The sequence below is a fragment of the Mustela nigripes genome, chromosome 3, assembly GCF_022355385.1.
Source record: "Mustela nigripes isolate SB6536 chromosome 3, MUSNIG.SB6536, whole genome shotgun sequence".
Lineage (NCBI taxonomy): Eukaryota > Metazoa > Chordata > Mammalia > Carnivora > Mustelidae > Mustela > Mustela nigripes.
Genome location: NC_081559.1, coordinates 55548490 through 55564519, shown reverse-complemented (window position 1 = coordinate 55564519; position 16030 = coordinate 55548490). Strand labels below are relative to the sequence as shown.

The window sequence follows — 16030 nt, the reverse complement described above, 5'->3', positions numbered from 1 at the left end:
GAAGCCTGCTTTTCTCTCTTCCTCTCCCCCTGCTTGTGTTCCCTCTCTTGCTGTTTCTGTCAAATAAATAAATAAAACCTTTAAAAAAAAAAGTGAAATCCTTCAGTATAAACAAAATGTGTAAAAGATCCACATGAAAAAAACTAAAAAATACTGATGAAAGAAATCAAAGAACTAACCGAATGGAGAGAGATATTCCATATTCATGGAAGGGAAGACTCTATATTGTGAAGATGCCAATTTTTCCATCTTGATCTACAGGTTCAATGTATTCTCAATCAAAATCCCAGCAAGTTATTTTGTAGATATTAGACAACTGATTCTAAAGTTTATATAGAAAGGCAAAAGACCAAAAATAGCCAATAAAACTTTGAAGAAGGGTGGACATTTACATGCAAGAAATTAAATCCAAACACCAACTTCACACCCTTCACAAAAATTAATTCAAAATGGATCATAGACCTATATATAAAAGGCTAAACTATAAAGCTCCTAGAAGGTAACATAAAAGAAATCCTAATGACCTTGACTATGTCAATAACTGCTTAGATACAACCCCAATTCAAGAAAGAACTCATGAGCTGAAATTCATTAAAACTAAAAACAACCCCTCTGTGAAAGACAATGAGAAGACAAGCCACAAACTGGGAAAAAATATTTGCAAAACATATATCTGATTAAGGACTAAATCCAAAACATACAAAGAACTCTTAATAAGAAAACGACTTAATTTTGAAAATGTCCAAAACCTTAATAGCTCACCAAAAAAAAAGATATACAGGTGAAAAATATGCTATGAAAAGATACTCTACAACATATGTAATCAGGGAACTGCAAATTAAAACAATAAGAGACCACCTTACACCTGTTAGAATGGCCCAAATCCAAAAAAATAAAAAAAAAATAAAAAAATTTAAAAGCCTGACAACCCCAAATGCAAGTGAGAATGTAGCACAACAAGAATTCTTATTCACTGCTTGTGGGAATGCAGAAATGGTACCACCACTTTGAAAGGAAGTTTTCAATTTTTCATAAAACTAAACATACTCTTAACCATATGAGCCAGGATTCACACTTCTTGGTATTCACCTAAAGGTGTTAAAAACTTATGTCCACACAGAAACTGGCAAGCAGCTGTTTACAAAAGACCTATTCATAACTGTCAAACCTGAAAACAACCAAGATGCCCTTTGGTGGGTGAAGGGATAAACAAATTGTGGTGCATTCCGACAATGGAATATTACTCAGCACTAAAAAGAAATAAGCTATTAAGTCACGAAAAAGACATGGAGAAACCTTAAATGCATAATTATTAAGTGAAAAGATCAGCATGAAAAGGCTACATACTATAGGATTCCAACGACATGACCTTCCAACAAAGGCAAAACCATGGAGATTATAACTACAAAGGTGAGTAGTTGCCAGGGCTTCAAGGTGGGGTGCATGTGATGGACAGAATGGAGCACAGAGGATTTTTAGGGCAGTGAAAATACATTACGATACCATAATGATGGATACATGTCATTATATGTTTCCCCAAACTCAGAATGTCTAACACCAAGAATGTGAACTTTGGAATTTGGGTGATGATGGCATGCCAATGCAGTTTCACTGGTTGTGACAAACGTCCCACTGTGATGGGGGATGTCTATAATGGGAAGGCTGAGCGTGTGTGAGGAGGGCAGAGGTGTATGAGACACCTCCAGACATTTCACTTAGTTTTTCTGTGAACTGCTCTTTTTAAAAAAATTCTATTAAAAAAACAGTAAGTGACCTCATCAACTGCCACTTAGGACCTTTGACCAATAAAGGAGGATCTGGTTGGTGATGAAAGTGGTAAGAAAGTCACACTTTCCTGTAAGGGTTTCTTACATTTTATTTCTCAGAACGCTTGTGCAAACAAAGGGTTCCATATGTAACTATTTGTCAGCTACTCTCCATAAGCCACCAGATGCAAAGCTTACTGGTTCAACACACCAGGCCTGGATAATGAAGATTTTCCCCATGGTCCCAGTTTTCCCTTTGTAAGGCGCTCTGGTTCTTACTGAGCTCTCCTCTGGAGATCCCCATTCTGTGTTCCCTTCAGCTTTCCAATGCACACCTTTGCCCCTCCATCTAGAACACAGCTAACCATTCCTGCCCCACCCCACATACACACTTGTTTCACGACCAGCTTGAGAATTCAAGATGGCGCATCAAGCTTTCCTTCCCATCTATTTCTACTATAACATTCATCAATGTTAACTACAGGAACCATAGCTTCCATGGGCTTCTGTTACTTCTGTCTGAGAATCAGAAATGATCGAAAAGAAGCGAGTCCCACCACTGCTCTCCCCGTCCCCATCTGTTTTCTTTCTTTCTTTCTTTTTTTTTTCTTTAAAAATTTTACCTGTTTGTCAGAGAAAGAGAGAGAGAGATCACAAGAAGGCAGAGAGGCAGGCAGCACGGGGTGAGGGGAAGGGAAGCAGGCTCCCTGCTGAGCAGAGAGCCCAACTCGGGGCTAGATCCCAGGACCCTGAGATCATGACCTGAGCCTAAGGCAGAAGCTTAACCCACTGAGCCACCCAGGCGTCCCCCCCATCTTTTTCTTGAGGTAAAAAGACTCATTTCTGAGCACAGCACTGGGGTTTGTTCTCGCTGCCATCTGACACCACCACAGGGTGCAGCTGACGTGGCTGTAAGTGTGAGTGGATAAAGCTTCCAGTCATCATTAACCGCAGGCGGTGGGAAACATGCAGCAAAAATGCCAAGAGGCAGAGAACATGGCAGAGTGACAGGAGCATAGAGAAGGAGCGTTGAGGGATGCCTGGGTGGCTCAGTCGGTCAAGCGTCTGCCTTTGGCTCAGGTCATGATCCCGAGGTCCTGGCATAGAGCCCCACATTGGGGCTTCTCAGCTGGGAGCCTGCTTCTCCTTCTCCCTCTGCCCCTTCCCCCTGCTTGTGTGCTCTCTCTCTCTTTCTCAAATAAATAAAATCTTAAAAAAAAAAAAAAAAAGAAAGAAAGAAAAGTAGCATTGAGAAGGTCTCTGACAAACCCAGCTTAAAAGATACTCCCCTTTGCTCACTGCCAATTGATAGCAAAGTCCTGACAGAGTAGTAAGACAGGACCTTAATTATAAAGGACCAATTCTCTCTAGATATGGGGGAAACTATGTTTCTAACTTTAAAAACCTAAGGTACCATTACATTGAAATGGCTTATGTATCCATTACTATTTTCAACCAATCACATGGGGCTGATGACTGCTAATTACTAAACTCCTATCCATTTTAACAGGGTAACTGAAAGAAGTGATTAGATCCTATTTCCAAGGCTTCCATAGGGAAACAAAGTCAAGAAACAAAGACAAGGAGCTTGGAATGTCAGGGAAGAGATGTGCAACAGACGTCTGTGCAGAGGGAGAAGGAAGCACCGTGCTTCAAGTGTTTGGAGCAAGAAGTTACTTCTCACATGGGGAAAAGGAGAGACACAAAGGAAGGCTGGCTGAAGCAAAAGATGCAGGCCACACATGAGGTCAAGTCTGATAGAAGTTCTGACCTCAGGAACTGGGAAGGGAATAAAGTGAAGGGGGAAGTGGAACATCGGGCTGGTTTAGAACATAGCAGTGACTTGGTCAAAGGCCATTCAACAGGGGAAAAGATTGTCTTTTCAGTAAATAGCACCAGTTCAAATGGATAACCACATGTAAAGGAATGAAGTTGGCCCCTATCTCAAAACATGTATGAAAAATCAACATAGTCATACGTATTTGTGGCTTTAGATTAGGCAATAGTGTCTTGGAGCATCAAAAGGACAGCGACAAAATAAACTGGACTACATCAAAGTTAAAAACTTGTGCTTGAAACAACAGTTATCAAGAAGGTGAAGACAATTCATAGAATGATAGGGAATTTGTATACTGCATAACTTGTAATTAGAATAGAAAAAGCATTATTACAACTTAATAATAAAACTACAAGGAGATGCCAGTTCACATGCAGTAGGACAGTTGTAATTAAAAAAAAAAAAAAAAAAGACGGACAACAATTGTTGAGAAGAATGTGGAGAAACTGGAAATCTCACACTCTGCTGGTGGGACTCCAAACTGTTGCAGTAACTTTGGAAAATAATTTGGCAGTGCTCCAAAATATGATTCAGCAATTCTATCCCTAGGTATATACCCAAGAAAGGAGAAAGATATATACACACAAAAATGCACACACAAATGTTCATAACGTTATTATAAAAAGTAGAAATCCAAATGTCCACATACTGAAGAACGGATTTTTAAATGAGGTGTATACATACAATAAAACATTAGGTAATGAAATGGAATGCAGTACTGATACATACTACATGCAAAGTGGATGAACCTAGAAAACACTGTTATATGAAAGAAGTCGGTCACAAGAGCCCACGTTACAGGACTCCATTTATATGAAATGCCTGGAATAGGCGACTCAGAGATAGAAAGTAGATTACTGTTTGCTTAGGGCTGCGGGATGGTGGATTAGGGAGAGGGGGAGGGAAGTAGGCAGGAATGTGGAGTAATTGCTAATGTGAATGGGTTTTTTTTAAGGGAGATAAAAAGGTTCTAAAATTAGACTGTGGCAATGGTTGCACAACCCTGTGAAAATGCTAAAAACGCTGAACTGTAAACTTTAAATGGGTGAATTATATGGTATGTGATACATCATAATAAAGCTGTTTTTAAAAAATGCAACTGGATAAATCACAATGGAAAAGTACGTAAATTTGAACGGAGAGAACAAAAAACTTTAGTAAGTCATAAAACACTTATAAACATAGTTAAATGGAAAACAACGATCTGGGGAAATGCTTTTGTGACCCACATGACTGATAGCCTTAAAGCGAGTAACAGGAAAGCTATGATGATCCGGTAAGACATACAGATCACCCAAGTAGAACCTTAGACAAATACCACAAAAAAGACCCCAAGGAAAAAAGTACCAATGACTGGTAAGTATATCACAATCCATTCTCAATATTAGTATCCACCCAGTTATCCCACTTGCATAGTCTATCCAATAAAATATTAGAGATGCCTTTAAATATTAATATAAAAGTATGTTCTGGGTGCCTGGGTGGCTCAGTGGGTTAAGCCTCTGCCTTCGGCTCTGGTCATGATCCCAGGGTCCTGGGATCGAGCCCCACATCGGGCTCTCTGCTCAGCGGAGAGCCTGTTTCCCTTCCTCTCTCTCTGCCTACTTGTGATCTCTGTCTGTCAAATAAATAAATAAAATCTTTAAAAAAAAAAAAAAAAAGAATGTTCTTCTACTGTTCTTCATTTGGTGGAAAACTGGGAACGTCTTACATGCAGTGCTCAGGCAAATGGTCAAATCCATCACATCTGTACTACAAAACAGGGCAGGAAAGACACTGAACCGAGTGTCAAAAGAGGTGGTCTTTCTGGGGGTACGAGGAAACCCAGATTTACTGGTACCTTTATTTAGTACATTTTTGTAATGTCTTTTCCTCCTCAAATATTATTTCTAAAATTTAAAAACTAAAGCTAATACCAGTGTATTTACCTTCATTAAAAAAGAATATGTCATTATGTCCTATAATTCTAATTCCTTACCAGTGGCTCTCAAACTTTGCTACATATTAGAATCACCTGAGAAGTTATTTTTGTTTGTTTGTTTTTAAATCCCAATGCCCAGGCATGCTTCATATACATTAAATCAGAATCTCTGAAGGCAGACCCAGACATCGGTCTTCTTTAAAACTCTGGGGCGTGTCAGAGGCACGGACAAAGTGTATATGGGTGACCCAGGATCACAGGTGTGGAAATAAAGGGCACTCAGAAAGGTCCTCAGGTTCACAGTGGAGAAAAGGAATGCATGTGGGTTCAGTGTGTAAACACAGAACAACAGAGTGTGTGTGTCCGGGTCACGGCTGGGCGTGGCAGTGTGGCACAGGCAGCCGCCTACTCCTTGGAGGAGGCTATCAGATAACAGGTCTCTGGGAGGAAACAAAGAATGTTTTCCTATTCACCACAGGAGGAGGAACTGTCCTTGCTGAAAATCAGAGCCCTAACTGTGGCCCACACCACTTAGGTGAAAGCAGGGCCTCATACTAGCCCAGTGCTACAGGCAGGCTTGGGCTGGGACTGGGCCATTTCCTGAGTTATTCTCTCCCCTCCCCCATCAAAAAGCCTCACAGAGGCATGTGAGTACATGAAGCCCATAGCCTCCTGTTGTGCATGTAACCAGAACACAAAGCCCTGTCATTTACGGCTCATGTGTCAACAATGAACAGGCAGAACAATGCAGAGTGGCATCAGAGAACATGCTGGGGACAGAGCGAGGGACCTGGGCGTAGGCCAAAGCTCCACCAGTAACTTCCACACTGGGGCAAGTTCCATGCCTTCCATACTTGCAAAGAGGCCTGGCACAGATGGCCTGACCTGGTCCGGAGGCCTCACCAACTCAAAAATGTCTATGATCCAGGGACGCCTGGCTGGCTCAGTGGGTAGAGCATGCAACTCTTGATCTCAGGGCTGTGAGTTCAAGACCCATGTTGGGGGTAGAGATTGCTTAAAAATAAAATCTTTAAAAAAAAAAATAGAAAATGTCTATGATCTTCCCCACATAACAGAGAGTGTGGTTGTAGCTAAAACTAGAGGCCAGCTGAGTGTTTTTTTCTGACCGTGAACTTGATCTGACTCAGCTGCGATCATTCTCCTGACACAGTATCATGGAAGGAAAGAAAACGGGAATTGTCTGAGCAGTGCAGACAAAAGGGAAGTTCAAAAAGAGGAAGGTGACAGGAGGACTTCTCTCATTCCCTTCTATCTAATTCGGACAAAGCACTGCACCAGCACTATCCATCTGAGATGGTTCCCAGAAGACTGTTAACTTCAAAAAGAAGCCTCTCAAAGAATGCGGGAGGGAATGTGAAATCAATACAGCTTTTCTGGAAAGTGACTGGGCGGTATGCACCAAGAATCTTTAAAAACACAGTCCATTTAGTTCAATAATTCCACTTCTGGGAACTTGCCACTCTTACAATATCAGATGTGCGCAAAAATTACTGGACAAGTACAATCACATCAGGAACTCTGGAGACTGGGTGCACAATAATGTGAATGAACTTTACACGGCTGGACTACACATTTAAAAATAGTTAAGATGGTGAATTCTGTTACTTGTATTTTACAACAATTAAAATTTCTGAATTCGTAGGTATTGAACAGCAAAAACAAAGCAAAATATCTTGGCTCATGCTACAATTTTAAAACCTAAAAAGTAACAAATACCCAACAACTGGAAATTAGTTAAAAATCAACCATGGAATATTGAAACAGAAGACATTAAATCACAAGTTCTTCAAGCAAACTGAAAATTGTTCATGATATTATATTAAGTGAAAAAAGACCATGCACGTGTGGTTTCAGGTCTCGTTGAACCACCTTGGTGCTCCCTTGATGAAGCAGAATAAAAAAATCTTTTTAAACAAAAGCGCTAATTTTCTATAAGAAACACTTGCAGGGTGAGACAGGGAGGGCCTGGACAGACAATTAACTTATGGTCCAAGAATCAAAGGGCAGAATGACTTCCACTTCACAGTCTGTCAACTTGGAGGTTCCTCTCTTAAAGAAACAGCCAGCCAGGGCGGTTTCCAAAATGGCTACAGCAAGAAATGGACCTGGAACCGAGTGAAAGGGCCGGCACCAGCAAGTCTTGCCACATAAGCACAGATGAAAAAAGCAGTATCCCCCACTTTCCACCCTCTACTGCTGTACCCCATCAGAGTATTTTAAAAGCGTGCTTCCCGTTCATGCCCTACCTTTGGAGTGTTGCATAATGGGCCCAAAGTGATCTGGGAAATATAATCCAAATATAAAGTAACTAATGATATTACTAATAAATAAACCACAGGAAATGGGCTTTGTTTTCTCTGGAAGACAAAAGGATACATTACAAATATTAATGATTTCTTAATCCAAAAAGCTTGCAATCACCACAGGACTATAATGGATACTGGCCCTTGTTTTCTTTACCAGCAAATGTAGTTTCCATTCCAGGGGGGAAATAAATTGAAACAAAACCCAAAAACTGCATCTTTAGACTAACAAGTGAAAAAATGTAACTATATGGAACAAGGTAGTATGAGAGCAAATAATATTACCGAGCAATATGAGTGGAATGTAAGAAACTCAACCATGAAAAATGCAGGGTCACATTATTGCAAGGTTAATGAAATTGTCTCTGGCCCAAAGTTCCCATGGCTCAAGAGCTAATCACCTATTGTATTAAAATACAAGCTTTCATTAAAACAGGCTACTTGCAGTGCCTATTATAGGGGTTTATAGTCTTTGACCTTTGCTAGAAGTTTCAGTCCCTGACAGTTTCTTGATTAGCATCAATTAGTGAAGAGTTTCTATCCAAACAAGTAAAACAGGTTTAGATTTTCTTACTTTTTTTTTTTTTAATGCACCTTCTTAAACAAAAGAGAGAGAAAAGGGTCTTATCATACAAATGAGAACAGAAGTCATCTCTGTAATTCAGAGCTGGTTCTGAATGATGACAAGATCCTGAAGCCCAGCCGGGCAGGTGTAAGGGGAAGGCAGGGGGGAGGGCTCAGTGCCTGTGGGCACAGCACGCACACCACACCGTATTTACTGTATCATTAGCAACAACAGTGTGAGCTTTTTAAATAGATGGCTATTTTTAAATCCAATGCACGTTCACAACCATATGCCAACTAATTTTACAGGCAGGTAGAACACTCGGTCTCTGGATAAGTTTCTAACAATATGGCTTAAACAGAAACCTATGAGCATTAGACATTGTGGAAAAACATTGTTTTATTGTCTGTTGTACTCTGAGTCACTGCCATTTTTAAGCAAGCATATCTGCCCTTAGCTTCCCTTTTGAATTAAAATTGCCAAGATAATGAAGGCAAATCACCACTGTGAGACACGAATTTGCTGCACAAATTTGGGCGAAGCACAAACATGGCTCCGTTAGAGAAGGATCTGCTTAGTGTATTTAATTTGGACCCAAAGCATCTAATATGGAGAATATTCTCTTCGATCCATTAAAAGTTTGAATGTCACACAACTACTGTTCATAAGGCCTTGCCTCGCAAAGAATTCAGCAGAAACAAATTTTATTCCTATGGAGAAAATCAAACTATACAATATTTTCTCAAAACTAAAATACCAAATTTGGTCAGGCGTCCTCAGGGCCTTCTGGCCCGTGAGAGCCTGTGACCTCTGAGAACCTTCAGGATAGCCATCCTTTCCGTGTTCACCATGACATTCATCACTACTTAGCAGCCCACTAACACCCCACAAAATAAACACACTGTAGCTATGAGAGGATGGATGTGCTAACCTCACTGTCACCATTTTGCCATATACACACGCACATAAGATCATTATGTGTTACACCTTAAACTTACAAGTTATAGTTGTGTATCTCAACAGAGCTGCAAAAATCAAGTTAAAAATTAAAAAGATTCAAGTCCCACTAAAACAAACATCATGCCCCACTCCTGCCTGCCTCTGCCTACTTGTGATCTCTCTCTCTCTTTCTGTCAAATAAATAAATAAAATCTTTAAAATAATAATAATAATAACATTAATAAAATTCTCTCTGAAATACATATTCCTAGGCTCTTAGGTAGTCTCACCAGACCTAAGGCCCAAGCTGCATCATTTCGTTTGCAGCAGCACAGACTATAGGAGAGCAAATTCTACCAAAGGTCGAATCTCTGCACTTAGCACTTGCATTACCCTCAACCAAGGTCCCCTAAGAATCCAGATAGGGGGCACCTGGGTGGCTTATTCAGTTAAGCATCTGTGTGCCTTTGGCTCAGGTCATGATCCCAGGGGTAAAGAGTCTGCCCTCGGCTCAGAGCATGATCTCAAGGTCTTGGGATCGAGCCCCATGTCTGGCTTACTGAACCAGCTTCTCCCCCTGCCCCCTGCTCATGCTCTCTCACACACTCTCTCTCTCTCAAATGAATAAAATCCAGAGAGGTTCAGAATTCTCTTATCGGTTTTTATAGATGAAGTATACTCAAAGAAGCCATCATGCCTATCCATGCCCATCAGACACAGGCTACACATAAAAAACACTGACTCAACGGGAAAAGAACAAATGACAGGGCTGATAAAGGAAAAAGTAAAATGCTGTGCACAATTTGTAGGGAGAAGATAACTCCAATGGGGTAACCATCGAGAAAGGCAGTGTGGGAACCACAATTTGAAAGAAGGAAAGAAATCTGACCAAAAGATATAGTGGTGGGGAACGGCAAAGAGAAAGAAGGACATTCCAGGAATTTCCCCAAATACTGATAAACAGGTCAAATTCCTTGGCACAGGAAATTGCTTCATACCAAAAGGGTTTCCAAGTTCCAGCTAATGACTGGATTGTAAACAATGCTGTCCAAAATAAGAAAGCTCTAGAACAATAAAGTGTTTTGGACACTTACCAATTCATAGCACCATTTCTAACATTCAGAGCCTCAAGGTTTGCCTTCTAAATTTTGTCACCACACAAACTGCAAATATCCGCTAAAAGATTCAGAAATCATGCCTATCACGTGTCAAGTAATACAAGTACTTAGGAAACCAGAAAAACAGATTCCAATTTTATAGCCCCAGGACACATTTTAGACCAATTCCAAATTCATTTATGTGTATGTGAGAAGAATCCTTACCCCCTCCACCCCCCCATATGGTCAACAAAGGCCCCAAACCATACTGAGGACTAAACAAATGCTCAGCAAACCTAAAACATCAGAGGAATGCTCATGATTGCAGGTTTCCAGAAGGCTTTCCTCACATCTGAACCATAACCTCTCAAAGTTAAGTAACATTTGGTTTTCACTGGTAATGTTAAGTGCAAAAACTTGGTCATGATGAGGGAAGCCACAATACTTTAAAACAAGTAATCTGTAAGACCCTTGCTCCCACCCCTTTATAAGTCTGAATTTTAAAAAAATTTATAATTGTTCCAGGGCTGGGTGATGTAATCAAAGAAAGGACATCAGTTTGTAACACTAGGCAGTAATAAATGAACTGTTGTCAGATAACCCTTGCCAAAATCCAGAACTTTTAAATGTACCACAGTGAGTTTGGATTATAGCATTCCCAAATTCATGACCAAGAAAACAAGACCAATGATCAATATTGATAACAAGATCTTGAATATTTATAAAAGTCTAGCCTTAGCAATCAAAAGTTTATACACAGGCTGAACTAAAGAAATGAGTGTATTCAAATCATAACTTTCTTTTTTAAGATTTTCTTCTTCCAGAAATTACTGTAACAAAGCAAACAACTTCCCAGAAAATTCCTTATAAGCACCAGTTTTGCTTCATTTCAATAAAAGCATTACATCTATAACCAAACTAGTTTGGGTGCTGTTTGGTTGTTCAGTTACCTGGAGATTTTTTATTTGATCTTGATTGCACTGAGTGAGACTGTCGAGGCAGCAGAGGTGATGAAGGCAGAGACATGGAGACACCTTTGGCCAAGCTCACCCTGTAGGTGTCCTCTGCTACAGGGAGGCTGCTCACGGAAAAGTCGCCACCATGGCCAGAGGGCAGGACTTGGGGGGACGTCTCTGGACCAAAGTCACCTCCTGGAGTGAAGAGAGAAAAACCTGAATTTAGATCATCAATTATAGGTCAATTCCTAAGAACTACATCCTTGGAATGTAATTCCCATATGTCTTATGTGTATGTTGTTTTCCTTAGTAGTTTTTTCTTTCTTTTCTTTTTTTTTTTTACCATTCTTAGAGGACTTTTTATCATGTGAGAGAAAATTCAAGTTGCACCACTCAGGTATCAATGAACTCCATACCTCATACCCTTTTCTGTATTCTATCAACTAGCCCAGTTTTACTCCTAACAATGGGTCCAGAAAGCCACCAATCTGAGATTATATATATTTTTTAAGATTTTATTTACTTATTTGAGAGAGACAGAGGTAGCAAGAGAGAGCAAGAGCAGGGAGAGAGGGAGAAGCAGACCCCCCGCTGAGCAGGGAGCCCAATGAGGGGCTCGATCCCAGGACCCTGGAACCATGACTTGAGCCGAAGGCAGACGTTTATCCAACTGAGCCACCCATGCACCCCGAGATTAGATTTTTTTTTTTTAAGACTTATTTTTTTGAGAGAGTACACGAGCAGGGAGGGGAACAGATCTCAAGCAGACTTCCTGCCTGCTGGGCACAGAGCCTGATGCTGGACTCATTCCTAGGATCGTGTGGTTATAACCTGACCTGAAATCAAGAGTTGGATGCTTAACCGACTGAGCCACCTAGGCGTCCCTTGAGATTAGATTAAGACCAAGTATGAATGATGCATAAGAAACTATGATTTCGGGACGCCTGGGTGGCTCAGTTGGTTAAGCTCGTGCTCTCTCTCCCTCTATCTGATAAATAAATTAATAAAATCTTTATAAAAAAAAAAAAGAAAGAAACTATGATTTTAGCTCAAGTAAGGGAGGGGATCTTACATAGGTATCATAGAATAGATTCAAACACCCAGATGCTTTCCAGAACTCCCTGGCTTCCCGCCACTTCTCTCCAATAAGAGAACCCAAGGGAGAGTCTCCCAACTTCAACATTCCTCCCCAGTACCATAGACCTCTTCTCTCATCAGATCCACACCACAATCCCCACAGCACAGCAACCACCTTCCTACAACTCAACCAGCCCAACTCTTAGTCATGGGACTGGAAACAGGATTCACTGATGAAGCAGGTTCTCCCTGGAATTCAGCCCCAAGTGAACTTAAGGACAAACAAGCTTACTATCATGAAATTAGATACTCTAGTGTAAGCAGATCCAATGACAAAATACAGAGGACACAATTACAGTATAGAGAGGACAAAAGGAAGAGTATGTTGGCTAAGATCAGCCTCTCTGGAAAAGATACAGCTGGTCCTCAAGCATTCTGATAAGAAGCTCTCCTCTATTGCTCCTCCCCTATCCATCCCTTCTTCCCCTCCTGAGTGCACTAAGAAGCAACTGAGGCTGGGTGAGGAGGGAAGGTAAACCTTTACCCTGATGATGAAAATATCTACAAGCTCTAATTTTTTTTTTTTTTAAGATTTTATTTATTTGTTTGACAGACAGAGATCACAAGTAGGCAGAGAGGCAAGCAGAGAGAGAGGGAGATACAGGCTCCCTGACGAGCAGAGAGCCTGATGCGGGGCTCGATCCCAGGACCCTGAGATCATGACCTGAGCCGAAGGCAGCGGCTTAACCCACTGAGTCACCCAGGCGCCCCTACAAGCTCTAATTTTATATACAGCAGAGCTGGAAAAAACACAGGAAGCTTTTCATAAGCAAACTAGTCTCTCTGCTAACTACTAACCAACTGGTCCTTACCAGACCTTCCTGACTCTGAAAAACCAAGGCTTGGATTTGAATCGGAAGCTCAATTTTTGTCGGTCTTTGTGTGCAAGACTCAAAAGAGACGTGACCTAAACTCTCAAGTTCAAATTGTGTCGCTGTGCTCATTCACCATGTTGGGAGGTATGGTAAAATAAGTAGTCACCCCGTGCACAGATGGGGGGTGAGGCTGGGGTTAAAACAGGCAGACAGGCTCATGCCTGGCTTTCAAAGGCAACTCAGAACCAGCAGAGCTGTGAATGGAAAAGCCATGGGTCCCACAATAGGTAAGTTTGCAACATCAGAAAGGTCATTTGAGTTTCCCCTGGGCCAGCTATGCCTGAAGGGTTTTTGTTGTTTGTTTGTTTGTTTGTTTTTAAGATTTTATTTTTATTTATTTGAGAGAGAATGACAGAGAGAGAGAGCAAAAGAGGGGTAAGTCAGAGGGAGAAGCAGGCTCCCCACCAAGCGGGGAGCCCAACAGGGAACTCAATCCCGGGACTCCAAGATCATGACCTGAGCTAAAGGCAGTCGCTTAACCAGCTGAGCCACCTAGACACCTGCTTTAATAGGTTTTAACAGACCTGGGAAATTAAAGATTTATCACTAAATGTCCAAGCGACTGGTATTTGAAAAAATAAACAGAATTATCAGGAAACCCTCACTAGAATTTTCAAAAACAAGAACATCCACACAAACGTTCTGTTCCTGGGGGAAGGAAGCTGGAATTAGTGGAAATCCTTACATCCTGAATCTATGTGAACAGCAGCAGGGCCCCAGTCTGGTCCTCCTATAACCCTCGCTTGCCCTGCTTCCTGATCTGCACTGTAAGAAGTCACCACCAATGGCCAGGCCCCCAGAGCTGCTCTTACACCCCTGGAGATCAGCCAGAAATCCTTTAAAACTACCTCCTTGAGGTCTTGAGCCAGGACACGAGGTTTCCCGGCTGCTTCTCTGGTGATCTCTGTCTATGGAAGGGAACTTAAGGCACAGCTGCGGGTACACTGTAATGCAAACTCCCTCTGGGGCCGAGCAAGCTGCACACTGAGGAGATTTGAGAAAGCAGAGGGAAGGAGAGCAGTCTTCTCTGGTCCAGTCTCGGGAACACATGACCACCACCACACTGGGCTCATGTAGGGAATGCAAGCAGGCGCTATGCCTACAAGAATGGTGCCTGGTTGCCTGATGTCTTGGATATCTGGCAAGGAACACTAGGAGACGGAGAAGAACTTGGAAAGCACGGAGGCCACAGCCCCAAAAGGTATGTACAGAGGAGGTGGGGGGCACCTCGAAGAGTTACCCATGTGGTTTGCCCTGTGGCTGTCCTCATACTATCTAAATCATAGACCTGCTAGTTCAACAGCTAGACTGGCCTGAGAGGAGCAGGTGCTGTGACAAGGTACCATCTTCCCTACTCACACACAACTATTTCCAACCTGTAACAACAACAACAAACCCGAGACACCTGGGGGGCTCTGTTGATTAAGCATCTGCCTTCGGCTCAGGTCATGATCTCAGGGTCCTAGAATTGAGTCCCATACTGGGCTCGCTGCTCAGCAAGGAGCCTGCTTCTCTCTCTGCTTGTGTGCTCTCTCACTGACAAATAAATCTTTAAAAAAAAAAAAAAAAAAAGCAAACCCCAAACCAGACTTCAAGCCCCTTAATTTGTGGGGACACAACAAAATTAGGGAGAAATATATCTATTATGTCAACACCAGAAAAAAACAGTAAACCTTGTTACTGAAAAAAGGTTTATTTTCTTAAATACTTAGTATTCTCCAATGTGATACAAGCAAAAAACTGGGGAATGAAGGGTAAAAAAAAATTAGAGAGTTATCTAATTACAAATTCTGCCCATAAACTTTGTTTATATCAAGCAAAGCAAATATTTTCATTAACTCCAAGTATGGTGAGGATGTTTCCAAAGCAGGCCGTAACCATGAGGACCTCCAGTCTCCGGAACAGCTGCACTCTGACACTGTGATTTTATGTGGTCTGTAATAAAACGACACTTGGAGTTGGGGCTCGGGAAGGAAGGATTTCTATTTCAAGTTTACTTTGACATCTTACCATAATATCAGTCCCAAACATGCTGTCCTGTTGCTTTGTTTTTCAAAGTGAAAGACCCCGAACTTCCAGCTCCCTTTTATTAGAAAGGCACAGAGCTGGAAGAGAAGTTTTACCTATGAATAGGCAACATGAAATGAGTGGGGTGAGCCGGCAGCCTAGAAGCCGGAGGCGGCATCCTGGAGCCTGGTGCTTTAACTTCACGCGAGCTAAGGCGTTCAGGTCAACAAAAATCCAAGAGCAACACAAGAACGCAGACGACGCCAGTGGCAGAGAGCGAAAATCTCTCAGGGGCATCCACGAGAGTTATCCAACATGGGTTCTGGGCAACAGGACACCAGAAATTCTCTGGCTGACTTAACATTCCTCAGCAGATGCTCCAGGAGATTTCGAGAAGAATTAAAACCATTTCACTGAAAAAACCGGCACTGTGAGCACAGTCCCCTTAGCGCTGGTGTTCTTTGAACTGTGACCTATTTTCTTCCCTCCTCCATTAAGTGATGAGATACACTCGGATCACCCTTCTGATTGGTATGGCAGAAATGCCAGCCGTGGTAGGCCGAGGTGTCCTCTCCAGAGTAGGAAAATCATGTTATCAACTACCCA

At 41.7% G+C, this 16030-nt stretch overlaps 1 protein-coding gene across 6 annotated transcripts in view; it reads right to left on the bottom strand.

The window, feature by feature from the left end:
• The window catches only part of TANC1 (tetratricopeptide repeat, ankyrin repeat and coiled-coil containing 1), a 227620-nt gene that overhangs the window by 111679 nt on the left and 99911 nt on the right, over nucleotides 1-16030 (bottom strand). For all 6 annotated transcript variants that reach the window (XM_059394028.1, XM_059394032.1, XM_059394031.1 and 3 more), the window contains exon 3: nucleotides 11400-11600. In XM_059394028.1, the coding sequence (XP_059250011.1) occupies nucleotides 11400-11600 (201 nt within the window). The remainder of the gene's footprint in view (nucleotides 1-11399; nucleotides 11601-16030) is intronic.